The 15,605-nt window shown below is 45.3% G+C and overlaps 1 protein-coding gene across 1 annotated transcript; it reads left to right on the plus strand.

Moving 5' to 3' along the window:
* The first annotated feature begins 3,392 nt into the window (after nt 1-3,392).
* Nucleotides 3,393-12,734, plus strand: LOC119455073 (malate dehydrogenase, cytoplasmic). The gene is made up of 5 exons (XM_037716581.2): nt 3,393-4,012; nt 7,999-8,052; nt 9,271-9,324; nt 10,306-10,844; nt 11,937-12,734. Exons 1-5 carry the CDS (start codon nt 3,476-3,478, stop codon nt 12,517-12,519), a joined length of 1,767 nt encoding a protein of 588 aa, XP_037572509.2. The 5' UTR covers nt 3,393-3,475; the 3' UTR covers nt 12,520-12,734.
* The last annotated feature ends 2,871 nt before the right edge of the window (nt 12,735-15,605 follow it).

Raw genomic sequence — 15,605 nt, forward strand, 5'->3', positions numbered from 1 at the left:
ATCTTCTGCCAATGCAGAAGTCTGAAGCCCTCTGCCTCCGAGGAGAGCTTAGGCTCTCCTCGAGCCATGGATTACACACCTATGGCACATCTCATGAACGTGGATAGGGCAACACGTCACGGACACTAAATACCCATCGTCGAAGCGATGACAGGAGAGAAAGGCACTACTAGGTCGTTTGAAGGAATGTCTCTTCGCAAATTTTCCAAACCCACTTAGCGATGTCCAACTCGCTGCCACGAATAACCGCAGTTTTAACTGACTCTGACGATGGAATTGGCTCGCTTAGCATGCGCCTGGTTGTCACTTTCTCTGTGAGCGACTGCTTTCGCAGGGTCAACGGACAATTACATCACCTCGACACCCAAATACCAAATACTTGTAGAGGAAAGTAACGCTAATGATTTATTCACAAAGTGCTTTAAAGGACACAGCCTCATATACCTCCTGCGCTTGTCTTCTGTGTCCTACTCGGCATGCGAGTACCATTGCAAGTATGAAGATGCCGTCACGACGCCGACAGTGGTAAAGACATCAGTATGACTACAATCACACGGCAGTGACGGTGACGTGACGACGGAGTCAGCAAAACCAAGATGGCCCGACGACGATGATTACTATTATGATAATAACGATGACGGCACGACAACACTTAATTAACTGTAGCGTATAGGTCATTTTTGAACGTTATACACTACAGAGCTACACTGACACGGTTACGCTGCAGTCCCTTGTTTCTCTGATTTAAAGAATGCTAAAAATGCTTTCTGTAAAAGTGACAGCATGGGCACAGCGGAATTCGTGGTAATGACTTTGCAGATCTAGCTGCGAGAAACGCCTTAAATGGTGGCACACTTGTTAGCTTACGATTCTCCAGGCTCGACGTCCACTCTCGTCACTGCGATCATCAAAACTGTGACAAAAACACATTCGTCACAACTGAGCATTTCCCTTGGGCACTTTCCGAGGCTTTACACTACTACATCTTATCGAATGTCGAATGACCTCCAGCGATGTTATTCGCGCATTGATCACAGGCTACATTTAGACATGATATTTTCCAGACGTTATATATGCATCGACTTCAACCTGCCCACTCTCCCTAACTGTGATTGTTGTGACATGCCAGAAACAGTGCCGCATGTCCTTTGAAGCCTGCCCCCAGTAAGCAGGTCAGCGTAAATCCAGTTGGAGGGCATTTCGTGCATTGGTTGCATTCATAAACAGCATGGGGCTGCCCGCCGTGGTAGCTTAGTAGATTTTGCGCCGCACTGCTGAGCTCGATCAGCTTGCAGGTTCGATCGCGGCCGCAGTGGAGAGATTTGGATGGGGACGAAATGGAAAAAAAATGAACGATCGTGTAGATAGATTTAGGTTCACGTTAAAGAACCCTGGGGGGTCAGAAAACTCCTACTCCGGCGTGCCTAATAATCCTATCGTAATTATGACCCGTAAAACCCCGATAATTTATTTAACAGCACGGGGCTTCACTCGTGGTTGTGAGAAATTACTTATTCACGCTTTTCTGTCCCCATCGTTACTACTCAGAGCCCTCTTTCTCCCCCCTTGCTTTTATCCCGACGCTTATTAGTAGGTTAGACGGAGTCAACTTCAGGTCGACCTTTCTGCTATTTCCTAAATAATGTTTCTCTTACTTACGTTTCTGAGTGGCACACATGGTGATGGTAGTGATCGTAACATGTGGCAGAGAGAGATAAAGACGAGTCTAATGACCAGAAAGGCAGAGAGGTAGGCCTGAGGTATATTTCTCTGCGCTCTGGACAGAAAAATAAGGAAACGAAGAGGAACAAGGGTGAGACGACAATGTGAAGATGCAAAGCGCATAACGGTCAGATATAATCATAGCCTAGACGTGCGGACCCGGTGCAATAAAAAGTCCTCTGACAACAGTTGGCAGTCGAGACGAGCAAAAGTATCAGCCAACCTCGGTCGATCTTTCACGCATTAAGGGCAACCACACAGACATGGTGCATATATACGCATGCACATGTCGCAGCACACAGCCTGCACACCGCATGAAGTGCTGATGAGTAACGACGCGTAAGGGCCACTCCGAGCCTCTGCCGAAGACTGGTACGTAAAAGGGCCCTGAACTACCCCTTGGGCTTGGTGAAATAACATATTCCGCGGGTAACATACGCTGCTGTGCACATCTCAACCAAATTTTGCTGTCGTACGCGGTGTGTGGAGCTTGCAAGTGGAGCGCGAAGTCACCTTTCTCTCAAACACTCTCTTTTCAAGAGAAGCCATGTTCCTCACTCTTTTCTGGATGTTTTATTTCGTAGTGAAGCGGATTCTGATACGCGGCTGCTATTGGTAGCTGCAGTCGGCTACGTAGCGTAGATACCGCGGCTACCACGAAGTGCGGCCACGAGTACACCGGCTAAGCGCCCTGTGGCTCGCTGAGGACAACCGCATTCGGCTTAAGTTTAGCGCTTCGTAGGCAGCAAAATCGCAAGTCGTGGCGTCTACGTTCACATCCAAAATGAAATTTGAACTGCGTACCATGGTGACATTTAGAAGCCCTTTAGAAGGCGGAGTGTTGTGGCCACGCCCCACTCCGCCGTAGCCTTCGCAGTGCAAGGCATTGAAGAAGGAACGGGAGCACAGTGGAGGCCGTGTTTAATTGCCAATAACTCCGCTTCTGCAGAACGCATTGACGTACTTTTTACGGCAAATTATATCTGAAATAGCCTATTTTCACTTCAAGTGCCTTTGTCCACTCCGAGGAAACGTGGTTCGGGGCCCCTTAAAGCGCTGAATTTTTGGTGGTAACCTAAACGTCATCTTCGTGTCCAGTTTATGGAAGCATCAGTGGCGATCTACCGGATTGGCCTAGTGCTTTTATGTCACTTTTCATGTAATAGCTTTCTAACACACTCTGGCGCAAAAGGATGGTCGATATATTTCATATCAATAGAATAGCGGTCACTGTGGCCATTTGAATGGCAGTGATCTTTATGCGAAGGCTCTCGACGACTCAGAGCCACTGCTTACGATTTCCTTTTCAAAAGTGCATGTCGCCACTGCCTTCTCTTAATTCTTAGAAGTGGCAGATACCCAGAATTGGGGATGGTGATGATGATGACGATGACGATGATGATTATTCTTTTATATGGTACATACCCACCACAGGGGATTAGTGAAGAAGCGGGCGGTACACTTCAAGTAAAATAAGAATGTATGAACAAATAGACGCATATAAGCGTTATGGATAGAAATAGAAGAGTAATCAGAATAAAATTCAAGCCGTGTCTTTTTATTAATATTCACAACAAACAATTAGGGTAACAACAATACAACGACACAGCCTCGAGCCCTTTACCTTGAGGCAGAGAAGAAACAAAAGAACTGCAGCTGAGGCCCTCCGCTGCACTGGGGGCCCTGTGGGGCCGCCGCTCCGATGTGGACCGCCTGACGCGAAGCACTGTAGAATAAACGTCCAGCCGTAGTGATGTCAACGCTCATTTCTAAGCCGAGCCGCTCTACCGAGGGCGTCTCGCGAAAGTCCGCCGAGAATGTGCAGCGAAGCGTCCGGAAGGCCACGGGAAAAGGACCTGCGGCTGCGGCGGCCCTGGGAAGCAAGGAGCAGCTCATACCGGACGAGTGGGACACGGACAAGAAGCACAGAGCTCCCGTTGCCGGAAAGTCGACGAGAGAGGATGCAGCCACGGCGCTGGCGGTGGCGGGAGTGCCGGTCGACGCCGTCGCCGCGCATGGCGTTGCCGACAAGGAGGCGGCATCGGGCGCGAGGCCAGCCGAGGAGCTCAGCGCTACCCAGGAGGAAGATACGACGTCCGAGAACAAGCATCTGTCGTCCGCATCTGCGTCGACTAACGTGGAGCAGCATAGGGCCGCTGACTTTCAGATGCATCGCCGGCATGCCAGCGTAAGACCGGACGAGATGAACAGCGAGGAAGAACCCTTCGTGAAGCCGGGCATGATGAGGCCCAAGCCTCCACCGCCACTACCGCAGGTCGTCAAGGAAACGGTAAGCAACCAATTTCGAAGGAATGCTCGAGTGCCTGTATCCACGGGAATTTTTTCGGCGTGCAGTGAAGAAAGCAGGAGGGCTTCTATTGTTTTTGTTGAGCGATAGTTTTGATTCGTTACCGCCCCTACTCGAACATTTGCTATCCTTTACGATCATTGTGTATATCGTCACATGCTTAAGAAAGCCGCCGCTTGTAAAAAAAAAAAAAAAAAAAACATAGGTGGTGCACAGGTGCACACTTGTCAAGGCTATCGTATGTTTATCACACAGTGAACAACGACACGGAAGGATTCGATATGTTGCAGCAGCTGTCGTTGAAGCTTTGTTGTGGATTAGGAAATTATTACAAAGGTTCATGCTTCAGAATGCGTAAAATTAATTGTCCATTGCAAATTCAAAGGAGTGTTTTCGTGTCAGCGTCTGTCGTGTTCTTCTAAGGTGCTTGATTCTCCTTTTGAAATGGCATAATACCTCCAATAATCTAAAGACATCTGCCGCGTTTACACATATTTTGTAATGGCCCAAAGTTGCTTGGGCACGATCCTATATTCTAGCATGAAACTGTAGCTACAAAATGTGGGCGACATTGTTGAGGATGAGAAGTCAAATTTAAGTGTGACTACTGTAGAAAAATGTATCTTGGTTTGATGATGCTAGCTGCTACGCTATACAATCTACGCTGCTTGCTACGCAACACTTTCTCGGCACTCAAGGCACGGACACTCAAGAGATGCACAAACAGCGGTAAAACAATTTGTTCTCTTAGACAGATGCAGTTCACATCATAAAACGTTGAGCTGCAAATATGTCGCAATTTCATCTGTTTGTGCGGCCTCTTGCGCGGGCCGATCTTCCGTTAAGGCGAAAGCCCTTATATGTCTCATCGTTCAGTCGACATTCAACGTCCTTGAGCGAAAACCGCGTCGTCGAAGCGACACCGACACGGCATCGTGTCCCACCTATATATGCAAGCGCTCACACAACAATTCTGGGGCGCTATAACGTAAAATGATTCCAAACTGTTTTGATTCCAATTTCTGCAATCAGTCTCCACGATTGGTCAAAACATTTTCAGGCTACTCCCAACATCGCCTGTCTGTCACGCGACGTCACGAAAACCGCGATAGCTCCCCATCTGATATAACGTGTACGCACTAATTATGCGTGATTCAACCACACAAAAGGAAAATAATCATTTCTGATTCGACGCCTTTTCACCATTAGCCCTCTGCTATTGGTCCAATGTTTTCGGGCTACGCCCACTTCACCTGTCGGTCATGCGACCTCACAAAACCGCGCAAGCTCACCACGTCAAAGTGATGTGTACGCGAAAAAAATGTATTAATATGCCGAACAAAGCTGAAAATTTTTCTGAATAGCCACAGACTGCCCCGTTCCGAAAGGCATAGAAGATGGCTGCCCACCGATCGCTCAGGCCCTCGCTAGTCGCACTTGTCGGTGAGCATGTATTTATTTGCGCGTGATAAACCTTTTTGCGGGGCAGTAAAACATTATCGAAACATTATCGAGCCCTTTCGGCATGCATTCGACATCGGTCGGCCAACTCTTCCTTGCTGAGGATCCGTTTTAGCGGCATTCTTGTCCTTCCGTTGCATGCCGCCGCGATTTTCGATAAGCCACCGCAAGCTAAGTAAGGCGAAGCGGACCAATCGGAGAAGCTAGCACCACCCTCTTCATGCGGTTATCTATTTTCACTGTGCTGGCTCAGCCCCATCGAAACCTTCTCCACTAGAGCGTGCTCTTCGCCTCTTGTCAGCTAATTAGATAAGAAAAACCGGTGAGTGTAGACAATGTTATTGGTTTTGAAAGCGAACAAAGGTGACCTCCAATAAACGAGGAGAGTGTTTGATTAGGTTGTTCAGACAACGCTGCGGGTCACCGCCCGATGCTTGCGTCGGTGATTACGTAAATTTGACGTCAAAAGTTTGGAATCAAAATAGTTTGGAATCATTTTACGTTATAGCGCCCCTGGTGGTGCGCGGGTCACCGTCGTCGCCGTGTTAATTAAGGTAGAGTTAATTAAGCCACTTGAACAAAAGACATTTGGTGGGAGTCGAACCCTCGATTATTCAGGTAACCCACCACCCCTTCGGCGTGAAGGGGAAGGTAATTATGATACATTTAATTATTATAGAGGTGATTAAAGCACTCGAATCCTTCTTCTTTTCTTCTTTTTTCTGGGGTTTTGCGTGCCAAAACCAGTTCCGATTATAAGCCACACCATAGTGAAGGGCTCCGGATTAATTTTGACCACCTGGGGTTCTTTAACGTGCACTACAGCGCAAGCACACGGCCGTTTTTAGGCAATTGAATCCACAACTTTTTGTGGGAGTCGAACGCACGACCTTTGGTGTTAATTATGACGAGGATAATTAGGGCACAGTTAAAATAGCGTCAATTTAGGCACTCAAACCCTCGCCTTTGGTCGGAAAAAAAAACAAGTAACAAGCAACAATGCATTCGAATGAGAATGTCAAGTAATTTAATCAATGTCTCTTGAGCACGCTGGCTTTCGCTTTCACCCTCTTTGGCGTATGCTGAAGTGACTGTCAATTTTTTTTCGAACTTTTATTATTTAGTTTGAAAAGACTTAACATAAAAGGCATGCGCTGTCAGTGTTTTGTTTTATGACATTTTTTGTCGGCTTTCATTCTCAAAATATAGAGGAATAACTTTGTAAAGAATGTAAGACAAAGTGTGAGTAACCTTAGTTGTAAAACATTGCTGCTGGCTCTATCCTGAAAGCGATCGTCTTACACGAAAAACGGACGGTCTTTCGGACAGTTTTCTCGTTGGGCAACCATACAAATGCTTACGCATTTAAAAAATAAGTTTGATGTGTTAAAATAAAAGGAAAATGCAACTAGTATATTAAACATGTATGCAGGTTTTGTGTGCGCGTTGATAAATTCAAGAAATTTATTAGATCGCGTGCCAACATGGCTACATCAGAGCATGACCAAAAAAAAAAAAAAGTTGGAATGTGCCGCGACTTCTAGCGCGATTTTCAATCAGAATGGCTACTCGCCAAATTTGGCGTTAGATAGCAGTCAAAATTTTGGTGCTGTCGCCACCCTAAAACAGCGCCTCCTTGCAGGCTCCCTAGTATAAACGACCGAAGCTGCACAAGCATAGCGGGAGACAATGGGCACAGTGTGGTTGGCAGAGCAACCGGACAAGCGCGCATCTATATACTAAACCTACCGAGAGCAAGAAATTCACGGTCAAGTCTGTCGAGCATCCGCATAGGCTCGTGCATCACGTGATGGCCTGACTTTTAGCAGGCACGGGACATCGAACGTAGCGTTTGCTTGCGAAAGCTGGATGTGTGACATCATGCTCCCTTCCAGTTCTTTGCTTCCTCCAGGCTCAGAAGGCAACCCACCGCTTTCACTCTTTCTTTTCATACACGATGCTTGCCAATGACGCTATTCAAGTGTGGCTACGCGATCTGCCTTAACTCGTTCGGACAATTCTAGGTGTTTTTGGACTAGTAGCAGAAACGCTGCAAGTAAGCTGTTCCACGAATGCTTCGTGGTTTTCAGGGATTGCGAGCGCCGTCATATTCACGCGCCCAAAAACCACATGGCACTGAGTCATCTCGAGCACCTCTACGGAGTGGTTCATGCATTGTCTCCGAAAATTGCTTCTTCCTTTGCACCGCTTTCCCGTACACCGACTGTGTTCCTGCTTCTCGCCTGCTGTTGAGACAACAGAGATGCTACCCAACGTGGTTGTGCAGTCGCCTGAGAACTAAAAATGCTCGCACATTTCACGGCTACGAATTTTCCCCTTGCCCAATTGTGCACCATCTGTAACATTAAGTTAATTATGTTGCATTTTCGCTTTCCATGACGAGTTTGTACTATTATTAAGCTAACGTTATGATGTTTCTGCTTTCTGTTACTCTTCTCCGAGTGCCTGTCGAAATTAAACTATTTCCTATTAATTTTGTTTTTAAGCCGACATCTTCGCGGACAAAAGTGGAGGAAGCCGCACAGCCCCGGGGGAAAGAGGTAATTTAAAGAATTAGGTTGCCTAAGTCTCAGAGATTTCTTGGACTAAATTAAATACTTTCGATTATTGTAGCACTCAAATCAATTAAATATTATGGTTTTCAAGCTCGCTAAGAAAAAAATCTTACGCAAAAAAATAAGTGGAAGCTCGACAATTCACTATGGTCACACTATCGGTCTAAGGTATCTGAGCAGACTCGTTGTGGCACAGCTTTTTTTAGAGTGCATTGAAAGTAAAACGTACTGCGACCAGTGAAGGTTTGCACCGAGAGCATTAGGCTAAAATTGCTTAGCGCATGTTAACGCGTGTAGAAAAAAAAAACTGGAAGATAAACTAGGCTTGTTTTTGCTCAGAAAGAATAAACGACTAGGACTATTCGCGTAGCGGCACGAAATGTCTACACCATCGCTCTTTACAGAGAGCTTCTATTCCTGCAGATATAGGAAAGCATGAAACTGAGAAGACGCGCTCAGAAAATCACTATGTAGGAACGTCTTCTCACTGGCGGAGTTTCAGCGCCCATAATTTATGGCAGCAATCAGCGCGATTATGAAACAATCTCCGATGCAATGGCGAATCGCGAATGGCACTTTCGTAAGAGATCATTTGTGAATGCTAGCGCGAACATGTATTTTTGGGTTATGCTTGTTTTGCATAAGTAAAGCATTGATGTTTTATCTACAGCTTGATGTAAAGGGTCTAAAACATCTTTTAATGGCTTGTAAACATTTCCGAAACAATGACGTTGCTCTGCCTGCATTTAAAGCGCTTCGATAGAATAGAACGTAACACGGAACAAAAGAAACAATAACGAATCACAGGGGATGTAAATAAATCATTAATGAAGACACCCAGTACTGCCTTGTCATGTAAAATGCCTTTAAACTTGATTTGAAAAGGTGCTACGAAAACAACGTTGTTTGCCTTGAGCAAAAGTGAATCCCCAGTTCGTCAAGTTCACGTAACATGTGTGGTAAGCTCGAGACATTGTTTTTTCATAGAAAAATACTGGCTACATTTTACAAGGCTGGCCTTGATTGCAGAACTGGGTGGGCTTTTTTTTCTCTCTTGAAAGGGTTACCAAAACACAGGCACACTTGTGTAGTAGAAGAGTAATGCAGTCAGTATAGTACTAGATAAAATTTTAGTGCACGACTGCGGTGTATTTGTTCTGTGATGAATGAAAATTAATAACAAAACCTGTGTTAATCTTCAAGCCAGCGGCTCCCACAGCCAAGTTTGAAGATGAAGTGCAGCGCCCTCTAAAACAGGTAAACAGTTTTGCCTTCTTGTCAAACGCCGAATTTTCTGCATGTAAGATGCTTTGTTTGTTTTGCCGCCACCCTATACAAAAATACTTAATTTCTCCACTGAATGTTATTTGCTACGACAAACAAGGCCGCCACACAAGGGCTGAAGCATGTAACATTCTTTGCCTTACCACTGCATTTGAGAATTCCTAAAGATTGTTCTGGTTCTCATAGCCACATCACAGCAGGAATTTCTTGATAAAGAAATTACCATCGCACAACCTCATTCTCTTTCGCAAGAAATAAATAAATAGAATAACAGCTGTTTGAACGAGTACTGCAATAGATAGAAAAGTACCATTCTCCGTCGCACTTGGACGTTTGCGAAAAATCTCGGGAATGATTTGTTAGATTTTGTTACGTGCTGAATTAATTTATCCTGTGATGAAAGGCTTTCTCCTTCTAGAAATTTTAGCAGCACCTCAGCCAAAGTGATAAGCCCATTGACAGAAAATCATTTACGGACTTCAAACCACCGGCTTCTCGGAGCCTGCAACCTAGCTAATATGTGCTAAAAGGGCACGTACATATTCAATTACTTCATCTGTCAGAACCAATACACTAGATGCAACGCTTCTTGCACTGAAGTGACACAAAGCATCTGTGTTCACCTGCTATACTTCATTTAAACCAGAATTCGCACCATGTCCCTGGTGGAACTAGTGGGTAACGAAGCTCTAACCGCAGTATCTTTTCCTTCTAATGTGTTTTCGAACAAAAATTATTTCATATTGCAATCTATTTCAAAGACAAGTACCAGCGATTCTATGACGCATTCGTTCATTCATTCATTCATTGGTTCTTGTCTGTCTGTCTGCCTGTTTGCTTGTTTGTTTGTTTGTTTGTTTGTTCACCGCCGTTTCGCCTACTGAAATCTGGGCAAACGTTGGTCCCTTGCCAATATAAAATGATCGGCTAATGTTCTTGCCTGTGAACCAACAGGTGGAAAAGCAACTCTCGGGCCATTCGACGCCCATGAGCAAAACGTTTCCAGCCATGAGCGAGCAAGAATTCCTGAGCCGAGTCGGATCCCATGTCGTGGTGAGGCAGCAGGAGCCAGTGGTCCCCAAGGACCCCATCCGAGTCCTAGTAACGGCCGTGACGACCGAGCTATCATACCGCATGCTTATTCCCATGGTGCGTGGTGACGTGTTCGGTGGGGACCAGCCGATTGTGCTGCACCTGTATGACGAGAGCGAGAATATATCAGACCTGCACGGCATCGCCATGGAAATTGAGGACTGCTCGTTCGCACTGCTCAAGCAGGTAGTGTTCACCGGGGAAGACGAGGTGGCCTTCCTGAACGTCGACGTGGCCTTTCTCAATGACTCGGTGCCCGTGGATGGGGATCGGGCCCTATTCGAGAAGTGCGTGCAGACGTACGCCGGTCATGGCAAGGCACTCTCGGCGCATGCGAAGAAGACGGTGAAAGTGATCATCTCCGGTCATCCTATCCACACCAACACCTACGTTTGCACCCGGTGAGGCATCTCGACTCTCTTAACTGCTAGCTAGCTCTTGAATCTGTAAGTACAATTACGAATAGCAGGGCTACTTATAATGTGAGGTATCTGTTCTATACTGAATGCAGCTGGTCGTATTTGTAATCAGTTTCCCTGCATTGCCGATGTCACGTAATGCGTTATTCCCACCATCAATAACGTGTTCAACCACGTTCATACATTATGCTAGAAAAAAGCGAATGCATTGAGAGGAACCACATGCAAACTATAACGGACTTGAACATTATTCTTGTGAAGTCCTTGTGAGTGGGCGTTGCGGGTAAAGATGATAAATATTGAGGAATAGAAAACGATTAGTTAAACAAATGGCGGACTGTTATGGAAGCGTATATTTTTTACCTTTCATTTATTTAAATTCGGGGCTTACGAGCAGGTAACGTACTATACTAATGAGTATACATTGTAAAAAAAAATCCTACCCTCGACAAGAAGTCATGAGAAGTAAGTTATGCGTCTCCTAAGATCCAAGTTTATCCTAAGCTTATCCAAGTGATCCCAAGTTTAAATATATATATATATATATATATATATATATATATATATATATATAGCACGCAACCAGAGAAGCAGGTTGCGTGCTGGACGGCGCACCAATGACGACTTCACACACTGAACAGCTTGTCTCCATGTTAAGTGGCGTGTTTGCAAGCCATGCCGGAAACTTGCAGCGTGGGCGAGTGTAAAGATGAAGAGATGAACTTGGGCTCGGGCGCTCAGACTCGGGGCGCTAAGGGGCCAACGAGGAGAAGACGAGGACGAAGCAGATAATACAACAGCCGGCCCAGTGAACGGGTGCTGTGTCTCTGTCTCCTTGATTCCTTTACATATATATATATATATATATATATATATATATATATATATATATTCTCATTTCTAATTCATCATTTTCTAATTGTATTGCCGCAGCTATAGTGACCTGGCATCCTAAAAGTGATAGCGGGGATTACTTGTACCATCGGAAAGTCAAGCGTGGCACAATATTAGGAGTTATGACAATTAGAATTATGACAACCAGACCTCTTTGTTACTTATCTTATTATTTTTCAGGTATGCAAAGAACATTCCTTACGAGAACTTCACGGGCCTGGCTAGGCTTAACCACAACCGCGCTGTCACACTCTTGTCTCAGAGACTGGGTGTCATCCCTAACAAGATCGTCAACATGATCGTCTGGGGTCACCGTGGCGACATGCTCTTGCCGGACTACAGTCGAAGCGTTGTCATCAAGAAGGCCAAACGATATAAGATCTCTGACCTAGTGAGCCGCGACTACCTAGACGAAGGACTGCCAGAGGATGTCAAGATTCGCGAGGAACTCGTACAGAAACTAACCAAGCATCCCGGCATCCTGTCTCGGGCCAAGGCTGCCTGCGACCAAATGCGGGACTGGTGGATTGGTCTGCCAGCGGGTCAGTTCGTTACCATGGCAGTGCTCAGCGATGGTCTCTACGGCGTCCCACCCGACCTTGTCTTCTCGTACCCCGTGTTCATCGATACCTCTCGGTCGTGGAAAGTGGTACAGGGCATCGCTCTCAATGAAAATCTACGGAACTGCATCACCGAGTCTGCCAAGGACCTCGAGCGGGAAAGAGATGAGGCTATGGAGATCTGCACAGAGCTAGCGCTTTGAACGGAGGAGGCAGCCCTTTCTCTGTGGCGAAGTCAACAAAACGCAAGGCCAATGGAATCTGAGAATCCTACAAACATAACAATTGCTTTTTGCTAGTTCTGTGCAGGATATTGGCTTATTCAAGAACCATCAGCATCAATTTATTAGCAGTGCAGATGCATTATAACGAGTTGTACAGTCCTCTCGTATTCTGTTGTTTCATTATGTAAACGAAATGTTCTGAGCAAGTAAACAGGGCATCTGCATCTAGTTTGATGCACTTCACGCTACACAGCCGAAATGACAGGCATTCTCAATTACTATCGGAAGTTTCGAGAACGCTCTCCACTACTCATCGCGCCAGTATTTGTGTCCAATGCACGAGAAGTTCGTTGTACATTATGCTACCTTATTTGCATTTAAGTGACAACTGCGCGCACTGCGGACACAAGAAAACATGGTATTCGCGCCTTAATATCTCTCTATGAGGTGGTGTGGGGAGGAGCGATGCAGGTTTCTCAACAAAGCTTGCTGCACGGCCCAATATTTGTACTTCCCTGATACATAATAACTCATACACTTCATACACACATGCTGCAGCCGCCGGCCTTAGCTTGGCTGTTCACCCCCATCGCGAGCAGTGCCGGAAGTATAGCTGGTTTAGCCAGTCTTACCTATTCAGATATTAGATATTCTTACCTAGTAATGTCTTACCTATTCGCGGTATACGTGCCTTGTCTTTAAGCCGATCAAAGGTGCACTTTGCATCACCTCTGAGCGGAAACTTCGTTATGAGCGTATTTAGGTCCCATCCTACAGCTTAGCGTGCGCCCAGTGGAGGTAGCGGTAGTCAGATACATCATTTAACTTCTTTGCCCCAGTTGTCATGGGTAATTGCTTGTGTCGATTGTAACAAAAATTCCCCCTTAAATTAGGTTTTGATAATTAGCTAAGTTCCATTAACGAACTCATTAAACTGGAGTTTTGTAGCTTGGCACTCCACAAGATTATTTCTGTCGTAAAACTCTTTTTTTTTAACGCAAGAATGAACTGTGTACGGGAGAGGTTACTTCCGTGCACTAACTATTCGCAGTAATTGGAATTCACCTTTTCACCTAACATAAGGGGCGTGGCATCAACTTAAATAATTCTTCTCTATTATCCACCCTTACAAGCGCAGTCTTGCTGCTGCTGCTGATGGTGGTGGTGGTTGTGGTGGTGGTCGTGGTGGTGGTCGTTGCCGTCGTCTGCACATTGACAATGGCACCTATACCCACAGTGGGAGATTGGATAAAATCGGGTGGTTAAGTGAACAAGGACGTAATAACTATCTTTTAACCTTTCTTTGAGACAGTGGTCTTAATGAGATACTTTACTGCGTTGTGCATTGCGGTGTCTTCTCTGCGTGTTGTGTATCTCTGGTCAGTCAAGTGTACTACGCATACTTAATTTTTCATCATACTTATCAAAGTAGCATGCTAGGCATGCTGCCAGGCAATCTCCAAGATTCATTAGGAGCACACTCTTTCTCGAACAATCTTCAAGTTTTCCGATAAAAATGAAAATTCTATTTTGCGGGAGATGTATACATAAAAGCAGTATCAAAAGAAAAGCTGAATTGAAAACTAAGAGAAATAAGGATCAATCTAGCAGGGTAGTCAGTTAAGTTCTGCAGCATATGCGGACTGCGGAGCAAACATTTCTGTGTCTGAACCCAAGAATAGAGGCTCCAAAAGACCAGAAGGATAACAGGCACACATAAATTACGGCCATGACTACGGAGCGAGGCTTGTAATATTTTTTTCTTAATAGAATAAAAAGTCGGAGAAGACAAAAAAAATGATTTATTGTTCCAGCCTCACCAGAGATTGAGCGCAATGGGGAGGGAACCAGTCCCGACGTGTGTATACAGAAATTCAGCACTGGTGTACGAAAGTACAGCCTCGTTTTGGACACTTAAGTTTTCGTGTTAGGAAAAATTGTCTGCAATCCACATAATTAGTCCGTGCATAGTCGGGCAATGTTAGTTTACAATGGCACTCCTACGAAACCGACCATCAGTGACATAAACAGATAATTAAAGGCCAATAGGGAAGGATTGAATGTTGATTGAATGATTGATTGATTGTCTTTCTTTCTTTTGCAACATAAAATTTGCGCACACTGAGTGGACCTTTAGCCCTAGGCTAGTTTCTTCTTTTAGGCAAACTTTTGGTAAAAAAGCTGCAACTTCATTGAGGAATAGTCCTCTATGCCGAGGTACTCAAACTAAATGAACGGTCAAGTGTCCAGGTACCAATGGACGAAAAGCCCGCGTCAACCCAGGGTTGACCTTCAGGACCCAATAAGGTTCTTCATACCATACCATACCTCATAACATAACTGGGAAGCAGTGGTGATAACAAAAACAAAAAGTGAGGGAGTGATTTTATTTTGATATTTAGCGAAGTTGCGCTATAAACTGCCATAAATTCAGTCATGAGTATGCGTATAAAAACCTGCAGTCGAAGGGAAAGAAGTCTGGCCCTCCAAAAAAAGGCAAAATAAATCAACACCTGACGTTTCTTCACACTGTGAAGCTTCTGTCGTAATGATGATGTTACTGGGAGAATCTGCAGATCGTCTAGTAATAGATCATCTAAAATGCGAAGTAGAATTAATTTTGCATTATTGAGGTAGATGTCATCAAACTGAATAGACAGACGGACAAAGAACTTTAATAAAGGTCCTGAGAAGCTCCGTTGCCCCCTCTCGGGCCGCACCCACGGGGACGGGGAGACCGAGCTCCAGCGCAGCATCGTGGGCTCTCTGGACAGCCCAAAATTGGCGTGACTGGTCGAAGCTCCGAAGAGCAGAGCTCCACTCCTCTGCAGTGCATCGATGCAGGCCCCTCTGTAACGTGGGGCATCCCCAGAGCATGTGGTCTAAAGTACTACGTTGTCCACAGCTATAGGGCATTCTGGACTAAAACAGTCTGGATTTATGTAGTGAAATAAATTCAAACTGAATAGAGACAAAATCAAAGCTGCCGCTGCTATCTATCTATCTATCTATCTATCTATCTATCTATCTATCTATCTATCTATCTATCTATCTATCTATCTATC

The sequence above is a fragment of the Dermacentor silvarum genome, chromosome 6 (assembly GCF_013339745.2).
Source record: "Dermacentor silvarum isolate Dsil-2018 chromosome 6, BIME_Dsil_1.4, whole genome shotgun sequence".
NCBI classification, from domain to species: domain Eukaryota; kingdom Metazoa; phylum Arthropoda; class Arachnida; order Ixodida; family Ixodidae; genus Dermacentor; species Dermacentor silvarum.